At 40.2% G+C, this 15,135-nt stretch overlaps 1 protein-coding gene across 1 annotated transcript in view; it reads left to right on the top strand.

Moving 5' to 3' along the window:
- Nucleotides 1-527: 527 nt before the first annotated feature.
- LOC147017997 (uncharacterized) overlaps nucleotides 528-15,135 on the top strand; it is a 39,344-nt gene continuing 24,736 nt past the window's right edge. The window contains exons 1-3 of the mRNA XM_085897152.1: nucleotides 528-892; nucleotides 1,238-1,348; nucleotides 13,455-13,577. Of these exons, the coding sequence (XP_085753278.1) occupies nucleotides 778-892; nucleotides 1,238-1,348; nucleotides 13,455-13,577 (349 nt within the window). The 5' untranslated portion in view covers nucleotides 528-777. The remainder of the gene's footprint in view (nucleotides 893-1,237; nucleotides 1,349-13,454; nucleotides 13,578-15,135) is intronic.

A 15,135-nucleotide genomic window follows, 5' to 3' on the forward strand; every position in this document is an offset into this window, starting at 1 on the left:
GACACCACATTCAAATCCCATATACTTAGCTGACATATCCATTGTTTACTCATGTCTTTGTAATTTGTGCAAAAGCATGCTGTTTTGTCTTCATCTGTTTGTCCTATATGTGATGTATTTATATGTGAGATAATTGGAAATAAAAAAATAAATATGAGCATGATTTCGAATCACCCTCCAACTTTCAGCCCCTCCATTGAACTGCTACTTGTGAGCCAGCTTATTCAACCTTGTGTCAACACTCATGGAGGTCTTAGAAGCTTCACAAACCTAAGTTCTTCACAACAGTTTATTTAGCAATTATACAGGCATCGCAGAGGTCATTAAAAAGGAGTCCTCAGAATGCAGACAGCAAGATGCTCTTCCCATGGTTAGGTTCTAAACAAACTCACCACATTATTGGCTCATTTATCGAGGCCACCACCTCCATTGCCTTAGCTGCAGGCCTGTCATTGGTCTGCTTGTTGTACCTCACAGCCTGGCAAGACATTTCGAACTTCACTGCCAAGTTGAAATGGTTTTTAAAAACAGCCGGACAGAGGTTTGCATCAACGAACAGAATTGAAAACTCGGGCACGAAGACGGACTCTGACTTAACAAGCCTGATCATTTTAGATTTCGTTTTTGGCTGCAAATGGAGGCAAGTTGGGTAACTTTTGTTTGTTACTCTGCTTGATTGAGATGGCGATATAGCATTCAAAGCGATGCATTTCTAATTCGTGAAACGAGAAAGTTTTCTTGATAATCTCACACTTGTTCGATAAAGCTCGAGTCACAATGACCATTCTCGAACAGACTCTACTACTTTCCTTTTTGGGTCTATTAATGGCAGGAGTCAATGGAGAAGACAATGTGAAAGAGTGCTCATCCAGCATGTCTTTAGCTTGTCAAGGTATGTTTGGAATTTGTGATTTTTTTTTTTTTTTTTTTTTGTTCTGGAAGTATAAAATTAAAAGGTGATTTTAATGGGGGTTTTTTTATATATAATTTTTACTTTTTACAATTTTGAGTGAGGAGGGATTTTAAAAGAATGTTTGAGGATATGTAATGGTGACAACTTATCTGCAAGCCTTGAGAAAACAAGATTGTATTAACACATGTTTATGTTATCCTTGACTCAATCCAACAGTTTTTATTTCTGTACAATGGATCCAATGTGATAAATGATCAAAAGCCTCTTCCACGGTGTGTGAACATGTAGAGCTGAAATACAGTACCTGGAACATGTTCATTGCAGAGCAGAATGGTTGTGCACAGTGCGCTCACAGCTGCAAGAAGACCGATGAAGTTTGGCACTGCACATGTGGACAAGGATACACACTGAGTTCTGATGGAAAGAGCTGTACTGGTAGGCTTAGGTTGATCATCTTGACCATTTTAGTATCACTCGCCAAAGGAGAGGGCATTGCATTTATCTTTGTTAGTTGTGAAAATCAAAGATTTTTAAAGTGTATTGGTTGGTTGAGTGTGTTATTCTGTTTGTCTGTCGTCTGTCTGTTTTTATGTTTATCGCCGAGAGGTCACAATTTTAAATCGATCTTCACGAAACTTCACCACATGGTAGAGTATGTCATATGCAAGCCTATTGTTTGAGGTCAAAAGGTCAACAAATTTGTTAGATTTCTAAAATCCTCAATTTTCATCTGAATGAATAGAAATTTGAACAGGATTTTCATATCAGGTCACTGAATTCAACCACTAATTATTTTGGATGTCATCATAGGCCAAAAGGTCAACATCGGCCTGATTCCTAAAATTGTCAATATTTCATTCAATTGACTTGAAATTTGAATAGGAGTTGCATATTTGATCAATGAATTCAACCACCTATAATTTTGAGGTCAAGCTTGACCAAAAGGTCAGCATAAGCCAAACGTCAGCAACTTGGATTGGATTTGTAAAATCCTCAATTTTAATCCGATTGATTTGAAATTTGAAGGGTTGCATATTTGGTCATTGAATTCAACCACCCAATTATTTTTGAGGTCAAAATAGCCAAAAGGTCAACATATGCCAAGGGTCAACAACTTTGGTGGAATTTCTAAAATCCTCAATTTTCATCCCATTGACTTGAAATTTGGAGAGGATTTGCATATCATGTCACTGAATTCAACGAACAAGTATTTTTGAAGTCAACATTGGCCAAAAGTCGACATAGTCATTTCTAAAATTGTCAATTTTCATCCATTTGAATTGAAATTTGAAGAGGAGTTGCGTATTTTGATCATTGAATTCAACGACCAATTGTTTTTTTAATGTCAAATTTGTTTTATGGATTTCGCAAGTATTGTGCTGTGCAAGACATTTTATTTAATCTACGTTTGGTGTTGGTATAGTGGGCTGAATTACCTCCTCCACTCCCCCTGCATCAAATTTCATTGTTATAGCATTGTGGCAGTTGCACTACTAGCATGGCAGATAGCGCCCCCTGAGCCCCAATGTCCCAGACAGTCACCTGGTTCTCCTGCCCCTAAATTCGGCAATGGTTACAGAAAGCGAATGTAAGGGGGAAACGATGAAGAATGTGAGTACGTACGTCTATGAAGTACATATTATTAGGAACGTGATTACGTTTCTAAGATGATTACTTCCGCCAACAAAGGTGGACATAGTTTATGTTTTCACTCCTGTCTGTTTGTCTGTTTGTTTCCTAGAGAAAAAAAATAAAATTGGACAAGTGTGTTTGTTTGTGTGTTTCTGTGTTTGTTTGTGTGTTTGCTTGTTTGTGTGTTTGTCTGCCCACTTGCCTCCAGCCCAAACCGCTCAACAGTTCATTCTGAAATTTTCAGAGATTCATATCACCGACCTTCTGACGGTCACACATTGAAGTTTCGTAAAATTCACTAGACCCAAAAGGTCTACATATAGTGGAGCGGCCAAGAGCCAAAAATTTAGCTTAACCCCTCCACACTTTAGAACAAGGCAAATTAGGTATTGTTGGATTCGTTCGGATGTCTACTTTGTGAAAAACGATGTTTTACAGTCAGATTCTAATTAAAACATGGCCATTTAACCCATTTAACCCATAAAACGCATAAAAAATTGAGAATTTTGAAATATCTTAATAATTGTTATTTTGGCACTTACAAAGATTGAAAACTTGGTAACATCCCATTAATTCCTTTCTGCCAAGTACACTCACAATATTTGGGGTTGAAACCCACTTTAATGGGGTTTTGGACTGCCAAATACCCCAAAATTATGGGTTTTACCCATTTTTTGCCATTTTTGAGTCCAAAGATTTGATGCAGTACCCCTCCCCCACATTAGAACAAAACAAATCTAGTCTCATTTGATTTGTATGGATGTCAACTCTATGAATATTGATGTTTGATTTGCATATTTTAATGCTAACATGGTTAATTAACCCCCTGTTTGCAAAAAATAAAAATCCATAATTTTTGGATTTCTCCTTAATTTCTCATTGTAACTGCACACTGTAGCTTAGACTCGTACTTCGTCTTCAGTTATACAAATAAACCCTTGTGCGAAACGTTACACTCATTGTTACTTTATCACTTTCTAATTGTGTGTGTGTGTGTGTGTGTGTGTGTGTGTGTGTGTGTGTGTGTGTGTGTGTGTGTGTGTGTGTGTGTGTGTGTGTGTGTGTGTGTGTGTGTGTGTGTGTGTGACCTCAAACTTTTTTCCTTGCAGGTTCAAGAAAGTATGGAACCACCAGAAGAACCCCCTCAGAAGAGGAGAAGAACGAGTCTTTCCGAATGCTGCATATTTTGCGAGACTTCATTATCCAAAACCCAAGCTGATAACCCAGTTGTCCAGAATCCTACAGTCAAAGGATTGAAATCCATTCTGAAAGCTGCCGAACTTCGTAAAGATGGTGTCTATGATCGGCTGTTTCCAGTGAAAAACGACATCCTAAAAGGAGATACTGTTATCAAATTCCACCAAAAGTGCAGAGCAAATTATACGAACAAGAGGAATATCCAAATAGCCGAAAGAAACACTGGTACATGTGCTGACGGTGTCACTGACGATGGTGCAACAAGTATTGGGCCTACGGTTGGACTGTCTCATCTCCGGCGATATGATACGTCGCAATTTGACATTCGATCAGGCTGTTTCATATGTGGGAAATCACATAGCTGGAAGGAGAAACTGTGGAACGTCTCAACTGGGACGGGGCCACCACACGGCAAAGAGTGATTGATGCAACCATTCAGAGAAACGACTATGAGATTCAAATGCGAATGCTGTCAAACACTGACTTGTTTGCAATGGATGCAAAATATCATCGCCCTTGCTATTCGCATTACATCTCGCTTAACAATATGAAAGCTGCAAGTGCTAGGGCTAAGGTTGATAAATGTGACAATGCGTGTGCCTTCAAAAGTTTGTGTAAGGAGATTGAAGAGACTGTCCTGTCCAAAACCATCTCTATCACAACCGTGTCTGTCCTGAATGAACGATTGGTCGCTGTATCAGCAGAGGTCAACTCTAAAACCAACGTGTCTGGTACTACCATGGAGATTGAAGGAGAAATTACAGAAGCATTTCGGAGACAGGATTTCATTCATCGTCCAGCCTGGGAAGTCTGATCTTGTATGCTCAGAGGATATCACAGTTGCCGAGGCCTTGAAACACGTTGTGAGGCTACAACTGCATGTAAATGAAATTTGTGAATGTGAACTCGAATCCTCTGATGATGTCAATTCAGAAGAGGACACTGTTGTCTTGCGTAAGGCAGCTGGTATCATCAGGAAATGTATCGGTGACATTACATTTCAATCTGATCGTTATGATTCTAGTGGGAATATGGAGACAAAAAAGTGCAAGGACTTTGTTCCGAATCGTTTGTATTCATTGCATTGTGTACTTCAAAGAAAGACTGTGACAGCGCGACAAGCTATGAATCTGAGACTGACATGGGAAACATTGAAATGAGAGTTCTTGCAATATGTCACAACATGATTTCTCTAGTTTGTAAAATCCATACCCCAATAACATTTGGTTTAGGCGTCAAGCTGCACCACGACCATGGTAGTCGAGAACTGATAGATGATCTGTCCTCTCTTGGACACAGCATACCTTATGATGAAGTGCGGAGATTCCTCACTGCCATTGCCTTGGACCAGCTGTCAACCAAGTCTGACGTTCATATACCACGTGACATTTCTGTCTATGATCCTGAGAATGTTATTAAGACCATTGTTGATGCCGCAATTGACAATTTCGATCAAAATGAACAGACAATAGATGGAAAGAACACTACACATTCAATGGCTGTGGTGTTGTATCAAAGGTCCCCGAGGCCAGAAGAAACACCTTGCATTCCAAGATCAAACCTAAAAACCCTAGATACGCAGAGCTGTGATGAGGATAAAATCAAACGCGACAACAAACCCCATACTAAACCAGAACCATGTGTGAAATGGGAAGTCAAAGAACTGGATAAGTCTGCTCGTGATGTGGTACGAAAAGACTTGATTTGGGAAATGGCCCGTGCAAGTGCCCCTGATACCTCACATGTTCCGGCTTGGGGTGGATTCAATTCTCCAGTGAGCGAGAGAAATTCCACTGACTCGAATATGGTATCTCCCAATTCATTAATGCGCCACCCTCTGACTTCTCTACGATCTACACGACTTTGCTCAAATTGGTTGAAATTGCAACTGCATTGGAACAAGAACATGTTCTGGTCACCGCTGACCTGGCAATATATAGCAAGGCTGAACAGATTCTCTGGACTGAGCCAGATCCCTTGGCTGGTCGAGTGACGATGAGGCTTGGTGGGATGCATCTCACTATGGCTTTTATAGCTAGTATAGGGAAGCTGTTTAGTGATGGTGGTCTTCACAACATGCTGAAGTGTATGCTGATGCGTCTGTGAGTTTGAGGTTGCAAGGGAAACAGTATGCCAGAGGTCTAAGAGGAATCAGACTGGTCCATGAAGCACTGTTTCACTTGTTTCTCTCAGCTGCCGAAACCTTTGCAATGAAAAACAAGTTTCCCTGGTCAGATGATGAGACCACACACTTCATTGCAGATCTAGAGAATACCTTCAAAATGCAATCCCCGGAAGCCTGCACTGCTGTGTGTCAGGAGATTGAAATGCGCTTGTCATCCTCTCTTCTCAGTACAATGAAGAAGTTCAAAGACACAGGAAGAGAACAATCAGCAACATTCCATAACTGGATTAGCTTTCTGGATGCTGGTGACACCCTCTTGAAGTTACTTCGAGGAGACCGTGAGGCCGATTTTGAAATGCACCTTACCGCCGCCGTCCTTGAAGTCATACCGTACTTCTTCCTGGCAGGCCGCAGCAACTATGCACGATACACCCCAGTCTATGTTGCGGAAATGTGTCACTTGGAGGTGTCAGCTCCACGAATATTTCAGCACATGTCAGAAGGTGGTTTCGTTGTGAAACGCTCAGAAAGGACTTTCAACTGCGTTCCTACGGATGAGGCTCTCGAACAGAGTATCAATCGCGAGGCTCAAAGCCAAGGTGGTGTCATCGGTTACACACTGAGGAAAGGAGCCTTAGTTCGCTGGCTGCTGACCCGCCACATAACCGGGGAATACGCAGAACGATTCAAAGAAATGTCTACACCTACCAAGTCCAAGAATACACATGAAGAACTTGGACATGCTCGAGTGACCAAGGACCAGAATGATGTTAAAGTCATTAAGGAATACATCAAGGAACAATGCCAATATCCATTTGACCTGGAAAGTGTGGAAACCTCCCTAGTTAATATAACTAGTGGTCAGGTGCCATCAGAAGAAGTCGAAGAGTCGATGAATGGAGTGCCACAAAAGGGTTGGGAAATGTTCAATCAGTTCACGAAAGAAAGGCTTGGGGACAAAAAGAAGAGGAATTTCTGGGATCCAATCCCCAAGACAGTCGTCAAAACGTTTTCTGCTATGAGGAAGTGTCTTTCCAGTGATAATGAAAGGAAGATAATGATCGATACGGAGGGACTCTTCAGAAGTCTGCTTGTCGTGTCAATGAACCGTGACGTGGATATGCGCAAGGTCCTCCCCTACGAACTGGCAGCTGTTCCGCCTTCAATGTTCCACGACGATGGTTCGATGAGGAAAACCAACAAAGCAGATCTTGCCAAAAAGCTGGAAGCAAATACGGATGAAATTCTTGTCCTTCCTAGTCAGAATTCCCCGACGTCATCGCAGTCTGCTGCATACCTCATTGATGGCATGACAATGTGTCAGGCCCTGAACGAGAATCATTTCAAGACTTTCAATGATCTTGGAAAGGTGGTTCTGAACCGAACTGTGCATCTTCTGAAGAACAGTGACATGGATCCTTCCATTGACGTTGTGACGTTGGTCTTTGACCTGTACGACAGAGAACATTCGATTAAGTCGACTGAACGACACAGACGAGGAATGATGGATTCCGGATTCAACTACCAGATACAAGGGAACAGGGACATCCCGAACTACAGGAACTTCCTCAAAACCAGTACCAACAAGACCAGTCTCGCTTCATTCATCTGTCAGTACATCTTCGACGATGGACAAGATCTCCTGCCTGCAGATAAACCGGTAGTACTGGCAGGTGGATTTGAAGATGGAGAAGTGATCAAAGTTCTGAATGAAGTGGGTGTGTCCAGTCTTGAGGGGTTGTACAGCACACAAGAGGAGGCGGACACTCGTCTGGTATTGCATGCAATCATGTTATCGAGAGACCATCCAAGGATAATCATTCGGTGTGACGACACTGATGGTCCTGGTCTTGTTGGTGTATTACTGGAGCAGGGGAGCACCAGCCGATGAAATATATATGCATGCTGGGCACTCAGGGAAATTCGCCTCAAAGGAACGATTCATACCTGTTCACCATATCAGGACCAAACTCGGCAAAGCAGCATGCAAGTCTTTACCAGCCGTGCATGCTCTGTCAGGACGTGACACGACAAGTGCTCTATACAGACTTGGAAAGCGAATGGCATATTCAGCTCTCACCAAAAATTCAGATGCCTTCCAGGGCCTGGAAGCATTCCAGGATGTGCCTACTTTCCGAGATAGCACAAGGTGATTTGTCCTTCTCATGCATGGTAAAAAAACTAAAAATCTCAGTTCACTGAATGAGCTTCGTTTCGTACTCGCCACCACCACTGATAAGCCCGCATCGATACTGCCACCAACAGATGATGCCTTCGAACAACATGTATTGCGGGCCCAATACCAAGTAGCAGTGTGGTGTCAGAGTCACGTCGCAAAACCTGAGAACATGAACCCAGTTGGCCATGGTTGGCATGTGAATGTAAAGGATGAACTGCGTCTGACAATGTACCAGAATGAATCGGCACCAGCACAGGTTAGAGACCTAACTCATTTGTACTGCACTGACAAAGGTTGGCACGGACAGAAATGCCAGTGTGTCATTGCTGGACTTGAGTGCATTGACATTTATTTGTTCCTGTGGTGGAGAATGTGAGAATCGGCCGGAGATAAGTGAAGTGGCAAATGGAGATGAAGTCGGCGATGATACGGACATGATGGTGTAAATAGTGTGTTAAAACTTCCCAATTGTGGGCTATTTTGGGCCAGCTGAAGTGGGTTAGCACCTAATTCATTAACCCCAAATATTGTGAGGGTGTACTTGGCAGAAAGGAATTAATGTGATGTTTCCAAGTTTTCAATCTTTGTAAGTGCCAAAATAACAATTAAGATATTCCATAATGCTCAATTTTTTTATGGGTTTAATTATAATCTGACTGTAAAACATCGTTTTTCATAAAGGAGACATCCTAACGAATCCAACGATACCTAATTTGCCTTGTTCTAAAGTGTGGAGGGGTAACTCCTCAAATAAGGCCCTTTTTTGGCCTCAACCGCTCCACTAATAGGTCAATAGGCCAATTTGAGCCAAATTTTCTAAAATCCTCAAATTTCATTCGATTGACTTGAAATTTGAAAAGGAGTTGCAAGTCACGTTAATTAATTCAATGAAGTATAACTTTTTAGGTAATCTTTGGTCAAAAGGTCAACATATGCCATAAGGTCAACCCAAAATAGGCCGAATTTTTTAATTGTTTCCAAAATTGTCAATTTTCATCCAATTGACTTGGAATTTGAAGAACATTTGCATATGAGGTCAGTGAACTCAACCACATTAATTTTTAGGTCAACATAGACCAGAAAGGTCAACGTCAGCCAGATTTCTAAAATCCACAATTTTCATCAAGTTGACTTGAAATTTGAAGAACATTTGCATATCAAGTCACCAAATTCAACCACCTAATAATTTTGAGGTCAACAAAGACCAAAAGGTCAATATGGGCACAAGGTCAACAACTAAGGTGGTATTTCTAAAATCCTCAATTTTAATCCAATTTACTTGAAATTTGAAAAGCATTTGCATACCAGGTCACTGAATTCAACCACCTACTTATTTTGAGGTAAACCTCGGCCAAAAGATCTACATAGGCCGATAGGCCAATTTGGGCCAAACTTTATAAAATCATCAATTTTCATCCGATTTACTGGAAATTTGAAGAGCATTTTCTTGTCAGGTTGCTGAATTCAAACACCTATTAATTTTGAGGTAATCATAGGCCAAAAGGTCAAAATAGGCCAAAAGGCCAATTTGGACCAAATTTCTAAAATCCTCAAATTTCATCTGATTGACTTGAAATTTGAACACGATTTGCAAATCAGGTCAATGGATTCAACCACCTATTACTTTTGAGGTTATCATAGGCCAGAAGGTCAACCCAAAATCGGCCAAATATTTAAATTGTTTCTAAAATTGTCAATTTTCAACTGATTGACTTGAGTTTTTGAAGACCATTTGCACATGAGGTCGCCGAATTGAACCACCTAATAATTTTAAGATTAACCTTGGCCAAAAAGCCAATTTGGCCCAAATTTTCTAAAATCCTCAATTTTCATCTGATTGACTTGAAATTTGAAGACCATTTGCATATCAGGTCACCAAATTCACTCGCCTATTAATTTTGAGGTAAACGTAGGCCAAGAGGTACACATAGAGCAAAAGGTCAACCTCGGCCAGATTTCTAAAATCCTCAATTTTAATCCAATTAATTTGAAACTTGAAGAGCATTTGCATATCATGTCACTGAATTCAACCACCTACTAATTTTGAGGTAAACAGACCAAAACGTCAATATAGGCTAAATTTCTTAAATCATCCATGTTTATCCAATTAACTTGAAATTTGAAAATAATTTGCATACCAGGTCACTGAATTCAACCACCTACATATTTTTGAGGTAAACAGACCAAAACGTCAATATAGGCTAAATTTCTAAAATCCTCCATTTTAATCCAATTAACTTGAAATTTGAAAAGAACTTGCATACCAGGTCACTGAATTCAACCACCTACTTATTTTGTGGTAAACATAGGCCAAAAGATCTAGATAGGCCAATTTGGGCAAAACTTTCTAAAATCATCAATTTTCATCCGATTGACGTGAAATTTGAAGAGCATTTTCTTGTCAAGTTGCCAAATTCAAACACCTATTAATGTTGAGGTAATCATAGGCCAAAAGGCCTACTTGGGCCATATTTCTAAAATCCTCAAATTTCATCAGATTGACTTGAAATCTGAAGACAATTTGCATATCAGCTCGCTAAATTCAAGCACTTATTAATTTTGAGATCAAAATCGTCCAAAAGGCCAAATTGGGTCAAATTTTATAAAATTCTCAATTTTCATCCGATTGATTTGAAATTTCAAGAGCATTTGCATATCATGTCACCAAATTCAACCACCTAATAATTTTGAAGTCATCAAAGACCAAAAGGTCAATATGGGCACAAGGTCAACAACTAAGGTGGTATTTCTAAAATCCTCAATTTTCATCCGATTGACTTGAAATTTGAAGAGCATTTTCATGTCAGGTCGCTGAATTAAAAAACCTATTAATTTTGAGGTAAACGTAGGCCAAAAGGTCAAAATAGGCCAAAAGGCAAATTTTTGCAAAATTTTCTAAATCCTCAATTTACATCCGATTGAGATGAAATTTGAAAAGGATTTACATAATATCAGGACACTGAATTCAACCCCCTATTATTTTTGTGCTCACCGTAGGCGAAATTTTCATGTCTTGCCGCTGAATTCATCTAACAATTAATTTTATGGTCAAAAGGTCAACACAGGCCTAGTTCTAAAATTGAAAGATCGGGCCAAGAACTAAATATATTACTGTATCTCAAAAATTTTGGACGAGTTATGACGAACCATGGTGGATGAGTTGAATAGGTGGCAAAAACAAGCGGATTGGATTTTGGTTCAGATCCAGCCCATCAGTGGGATACAAAACATGAACTGTTCCACTGGCAGAAGTATGGGCTCTACCGAGTGCCATTCTACTTTATGCTATTTTGCCAAGTTGTCATTCTATGAGTGATTTTTCATCTGTTTGTTTTTCTGTTTGTCTGTCTCTCTCTGTGAACAGGATTTCTCAAAAAGTTGTGGCCAGATTCGAACAAAACTTGGTGGAGAGGTTGTGGGTGTATGACAAGGAAAAATTAATTCAATTTTGGTGAAGATCCAAATCCGGATCTGGATATGAGAATTTTTAAAGTGATTCTTCACCATTCAGTGCTGGAGATAAAAACTATATATAGCACGATATCTCAACGTTTTGGACAGATTTAGACTAAATTTGGTGGACATGTTGGTTGTTTGATGAGGAAGAATTGATTCGATTTTGGTGAAGATTCGAATCTGGATCTGGATAAAAGAATTTTGTATTTTTAAAGTGATTCTTCACCATTGAGAGATGGGGCCAAAAACGATATATATCGTGACCTCTCAAAAACTTGTAGACGAGTTATGACAAAACTAGTTGGATGAGTTGGTTAGGTGACAAGAACAAGCCAATTCGATTTTGGTTCAGGTCCGGATCCTGATCTAGCCTGTCAGAGGGATAGAAAACATAAACTGTTTAGCCTGGCAGAGGTATGCCCTCTACCGAGTGCCATTCCAATATCCAATATTGGAAAAATCTACATAAAACATAAAAATTCAGGATAGATCCTGAATCTATCCAATAAAACTAAAAATATGTTTTTCTGCTGCATGAACATAAACCTACCTCATTAATACATCATCTACACACCATACAAACCAAGTCTGCAGTTTGGTGCCCATCCCCATATAACTTGACTGTAAAGTGTAGACTTTTGTCATGCAGGTAAGAGTAACCAGACTTGGTGGGACAGACACATTCCCCCTACATGAAGGATCTATTGATTCTATGCTGAGTTCGCTGAACCCAACAGTTAATTTTTTAAAACAATTCAAGAGTGACAAGGTAATTCAGGGACTTGTTTTGGTTTCTATTAGAAGTTTAGAACCCCAAACCTGATGACTGCCTTCAATATGATCTGAACACACCAACTCTGAATTCCACACTCTTTAAGATTTAGCAATTGAAGTCTTCACGGATTCGAAAGACTGAAGTCACGAGGCAAGAAATTGGCACCCTTCTGGTGCAAAATTAATTACCCTCAAAGCTCTGTGGAGAGCTTCCATGTTTCAAAGACCGCTCATCCTGAGGAATGCACTTGCATCTAACAATCTCTGTGACGCTGAAGGAATCTTGATCCGAAAAGAGAGCCAAAGCCCCGAACAAATCTTCATCTGAACAGACAGCCAAAGTGAGGCAGTATGGCCATTCATACTTAGGAGATAACACACAAACAGTGGATCAGTTGCGATTCTTGAAATTTAATGCACTGAACAGCAAAAACCAAAACGGAGGATTTAAAACTTAATTCAGCAAACAAGGTATTGCAGGATGCCTCTTGAATTGCTGCCAGCATGAGGGAAGGACGGGCCTGCTGAATGCAAACACTGAGGACAAAGCTTTGTAGAGTGAAGCTTCAGCATACTTAACAGTGGCTTGAAAATGAGTATTTTGAAGGAACAGAAAGGTAAGTAAATCACTCATTTTATCTGAATGCACAAAGTTAGGGTCTCGTTTGTCATATTGTTGGTTTTGGGATGAAACGCTCTCCTGTAATGTGCAGACGATTCATGAGGGTGAGGTTATTGATTCAAATTCCACGTATGAGGGGAAGTCAAAGTTTCCCCCCTATTCCCTCCCTACCTCTAAACTCATGATGGAATGATCATGCACCATTGAAATCAGCATAGATAGTGATGCCTTTCTGTGTAGTTTCCAGCCAATGTCACATTTATCCAGGTGTTGAGTGCATTTCCTGATGTTCTTGGAATGCAAGCTGTTTTTAGCTCCATATTTTTTCAAAAGGACAAAACCTTTTGTTCTCCTTCATTGTATGTTGATGTTTTTTTTATTGTCCACTCCCACTGTCCTTGCAAATCGCATCGTGATTCGGGTCCTTATGCACTGATGGAACTCATGGCAGTTAAAGAGTAATTGTTCATATCAACGACTGTTGATCCTTTTGAATTGCAGAGGAGCAAATTAAGAAGAAAAAGCAAATACCAGTTGCTTCTGTATGTGAGTGCAGACCAGAATGAGTGTTCATTTTGGAACCATGGCTGCACATTGGGCTGTGCCAACGAACCAGGTTCATTCCGCTGTCTCTGTCCCAGGGGATACCGACTGCTTCTCGATGGCAAAACGTGTCACGGTGAGCTCTGTTTGTGCAAATCGAGTCAATAGATTCCTCTATATTGCCAAAGGTTTATTGCATTACCTCTTGGGATCTCATGTGCATACAAAGTAAATGTTACTACAAAGTTGCAGTCCCCCAAAAGCATATGTAACCAGGCAGAACTGACAAATTACATACCCAGACAATCTGCTATTTACTCATTACCCAACTCCCTAACCTCGCTTGAACTTCACTGCCTCCACATAACAGATTAATATTTATATAACGTGTGTATAACATTTCTTGTTATCTTGTTGGTTCTCATCTTGCCATCTCACTCTTAATTTGGCTCTTCCTTAAATGTTTTTTTTTACTTTAATGGAACCAAATGCTTGGCCATAGGTTCTGCATGAACCAAATGTGATGCAATCGATAAACAAATATAGTGTCCAAGAACAGAATAAACAGAAGAGAATACAATAGAAATGAGTAAGCCGCTTGAATAATGAAACCCCTGCCATCACCAAAGAGACTATAAGTGATCAAATCACCACTTGGGAATTATTCATCGCTGTTGCTGACAAACACCTCAAACCCAGGGAGCTGCTGAGAATAAAAATAGGCACTTTTGGTGTAATATGTCTCAACTTAAAAATGTGGGAATAGTGGTGTGGGATTGGTCAAGGCTTAAGTTGCCTCAAAAAGGCACACTGAACCCAACCAGTTGTGGATCCTGTTCGTGTAGCAGCAAAAATAGCAGCTAATTGCAGGTAAAGGGGCAAATGTGGCATGAGACATGTTCTTATTGGGTGAGGTATGATGTTCTGAGCTCTTGTCCCCCACAACAACGTCAAACAAGGTGTATCTACATATAATAAAACGGAGAGTATATACACCCTGCCTCTCTTACGAACTGAGATATGGCCTGGACTTGAGAGGGCTGATGACCAGACTGAGGTCTGAAGCATAAACCCAGAAAAAGGAATATTTATTTATACATAAATTCTTCCTTTTTCTTCTCTTTCATTATTTATCTCTCTAAGGAGAAGTGAATTCTTGCAGAAAGTTTTCTGGAAGGTTCACTTGGCTGCGCCTCAATGGGTTTGAGGGTCGGGGAGTAGCGGCTGAAACCCGAATCATATCCAGGTTCCTCCTGATGACTCCATTTTTACTCTTTACTTCTTTGGGTTCCTTCTTGGTCTTCCGTTTCATTATGTTTGTACCATATCCTGATGCTGTCGAGACTGTGCTTCCCCACTGATGGACCTCTGGTAACTTGTGCATGCTGCTGCACTTGAGCTTGGGGAGTAACTGCTGAAATCTATCTACTTGAGTTCTTCCTGAAATCATTGTTCTTTCTTCCTTTCACATTTCTTTCTAATTTTTTCACAATTCTCTTTATTCATTCTAATTCTTGTTTTTTCTTCTCGTTCATCTCTTTTACTCTCTATTCTTCTCTTTCTTTATCTATCTAAGTAGAATTGAATTCTTGCAGAAATTTTTCTGTAGGGCTCACTTGGCTGCACCTGGATGGGTTTGAGGGTTGTGGAGCTGTGGCTGAAACCTGAGTCCGGTCCACATTCCTCCTGATGAC

Source organism: Eptatretus burgeri, chromosome 10, assembly GCF_056783735.1.
Source record: "Eptatretus burgeri isolate ZD-2024b chromosome 10, Ebu_testis_v1, whole genome shotgun sequence".
Taxonomy (NCBI): Eukaryota; Metazoa; Chordata; class Myxini; order Myxiniformes; family Myxinidae; genus Eptatretus; species Eptatretus burgeri.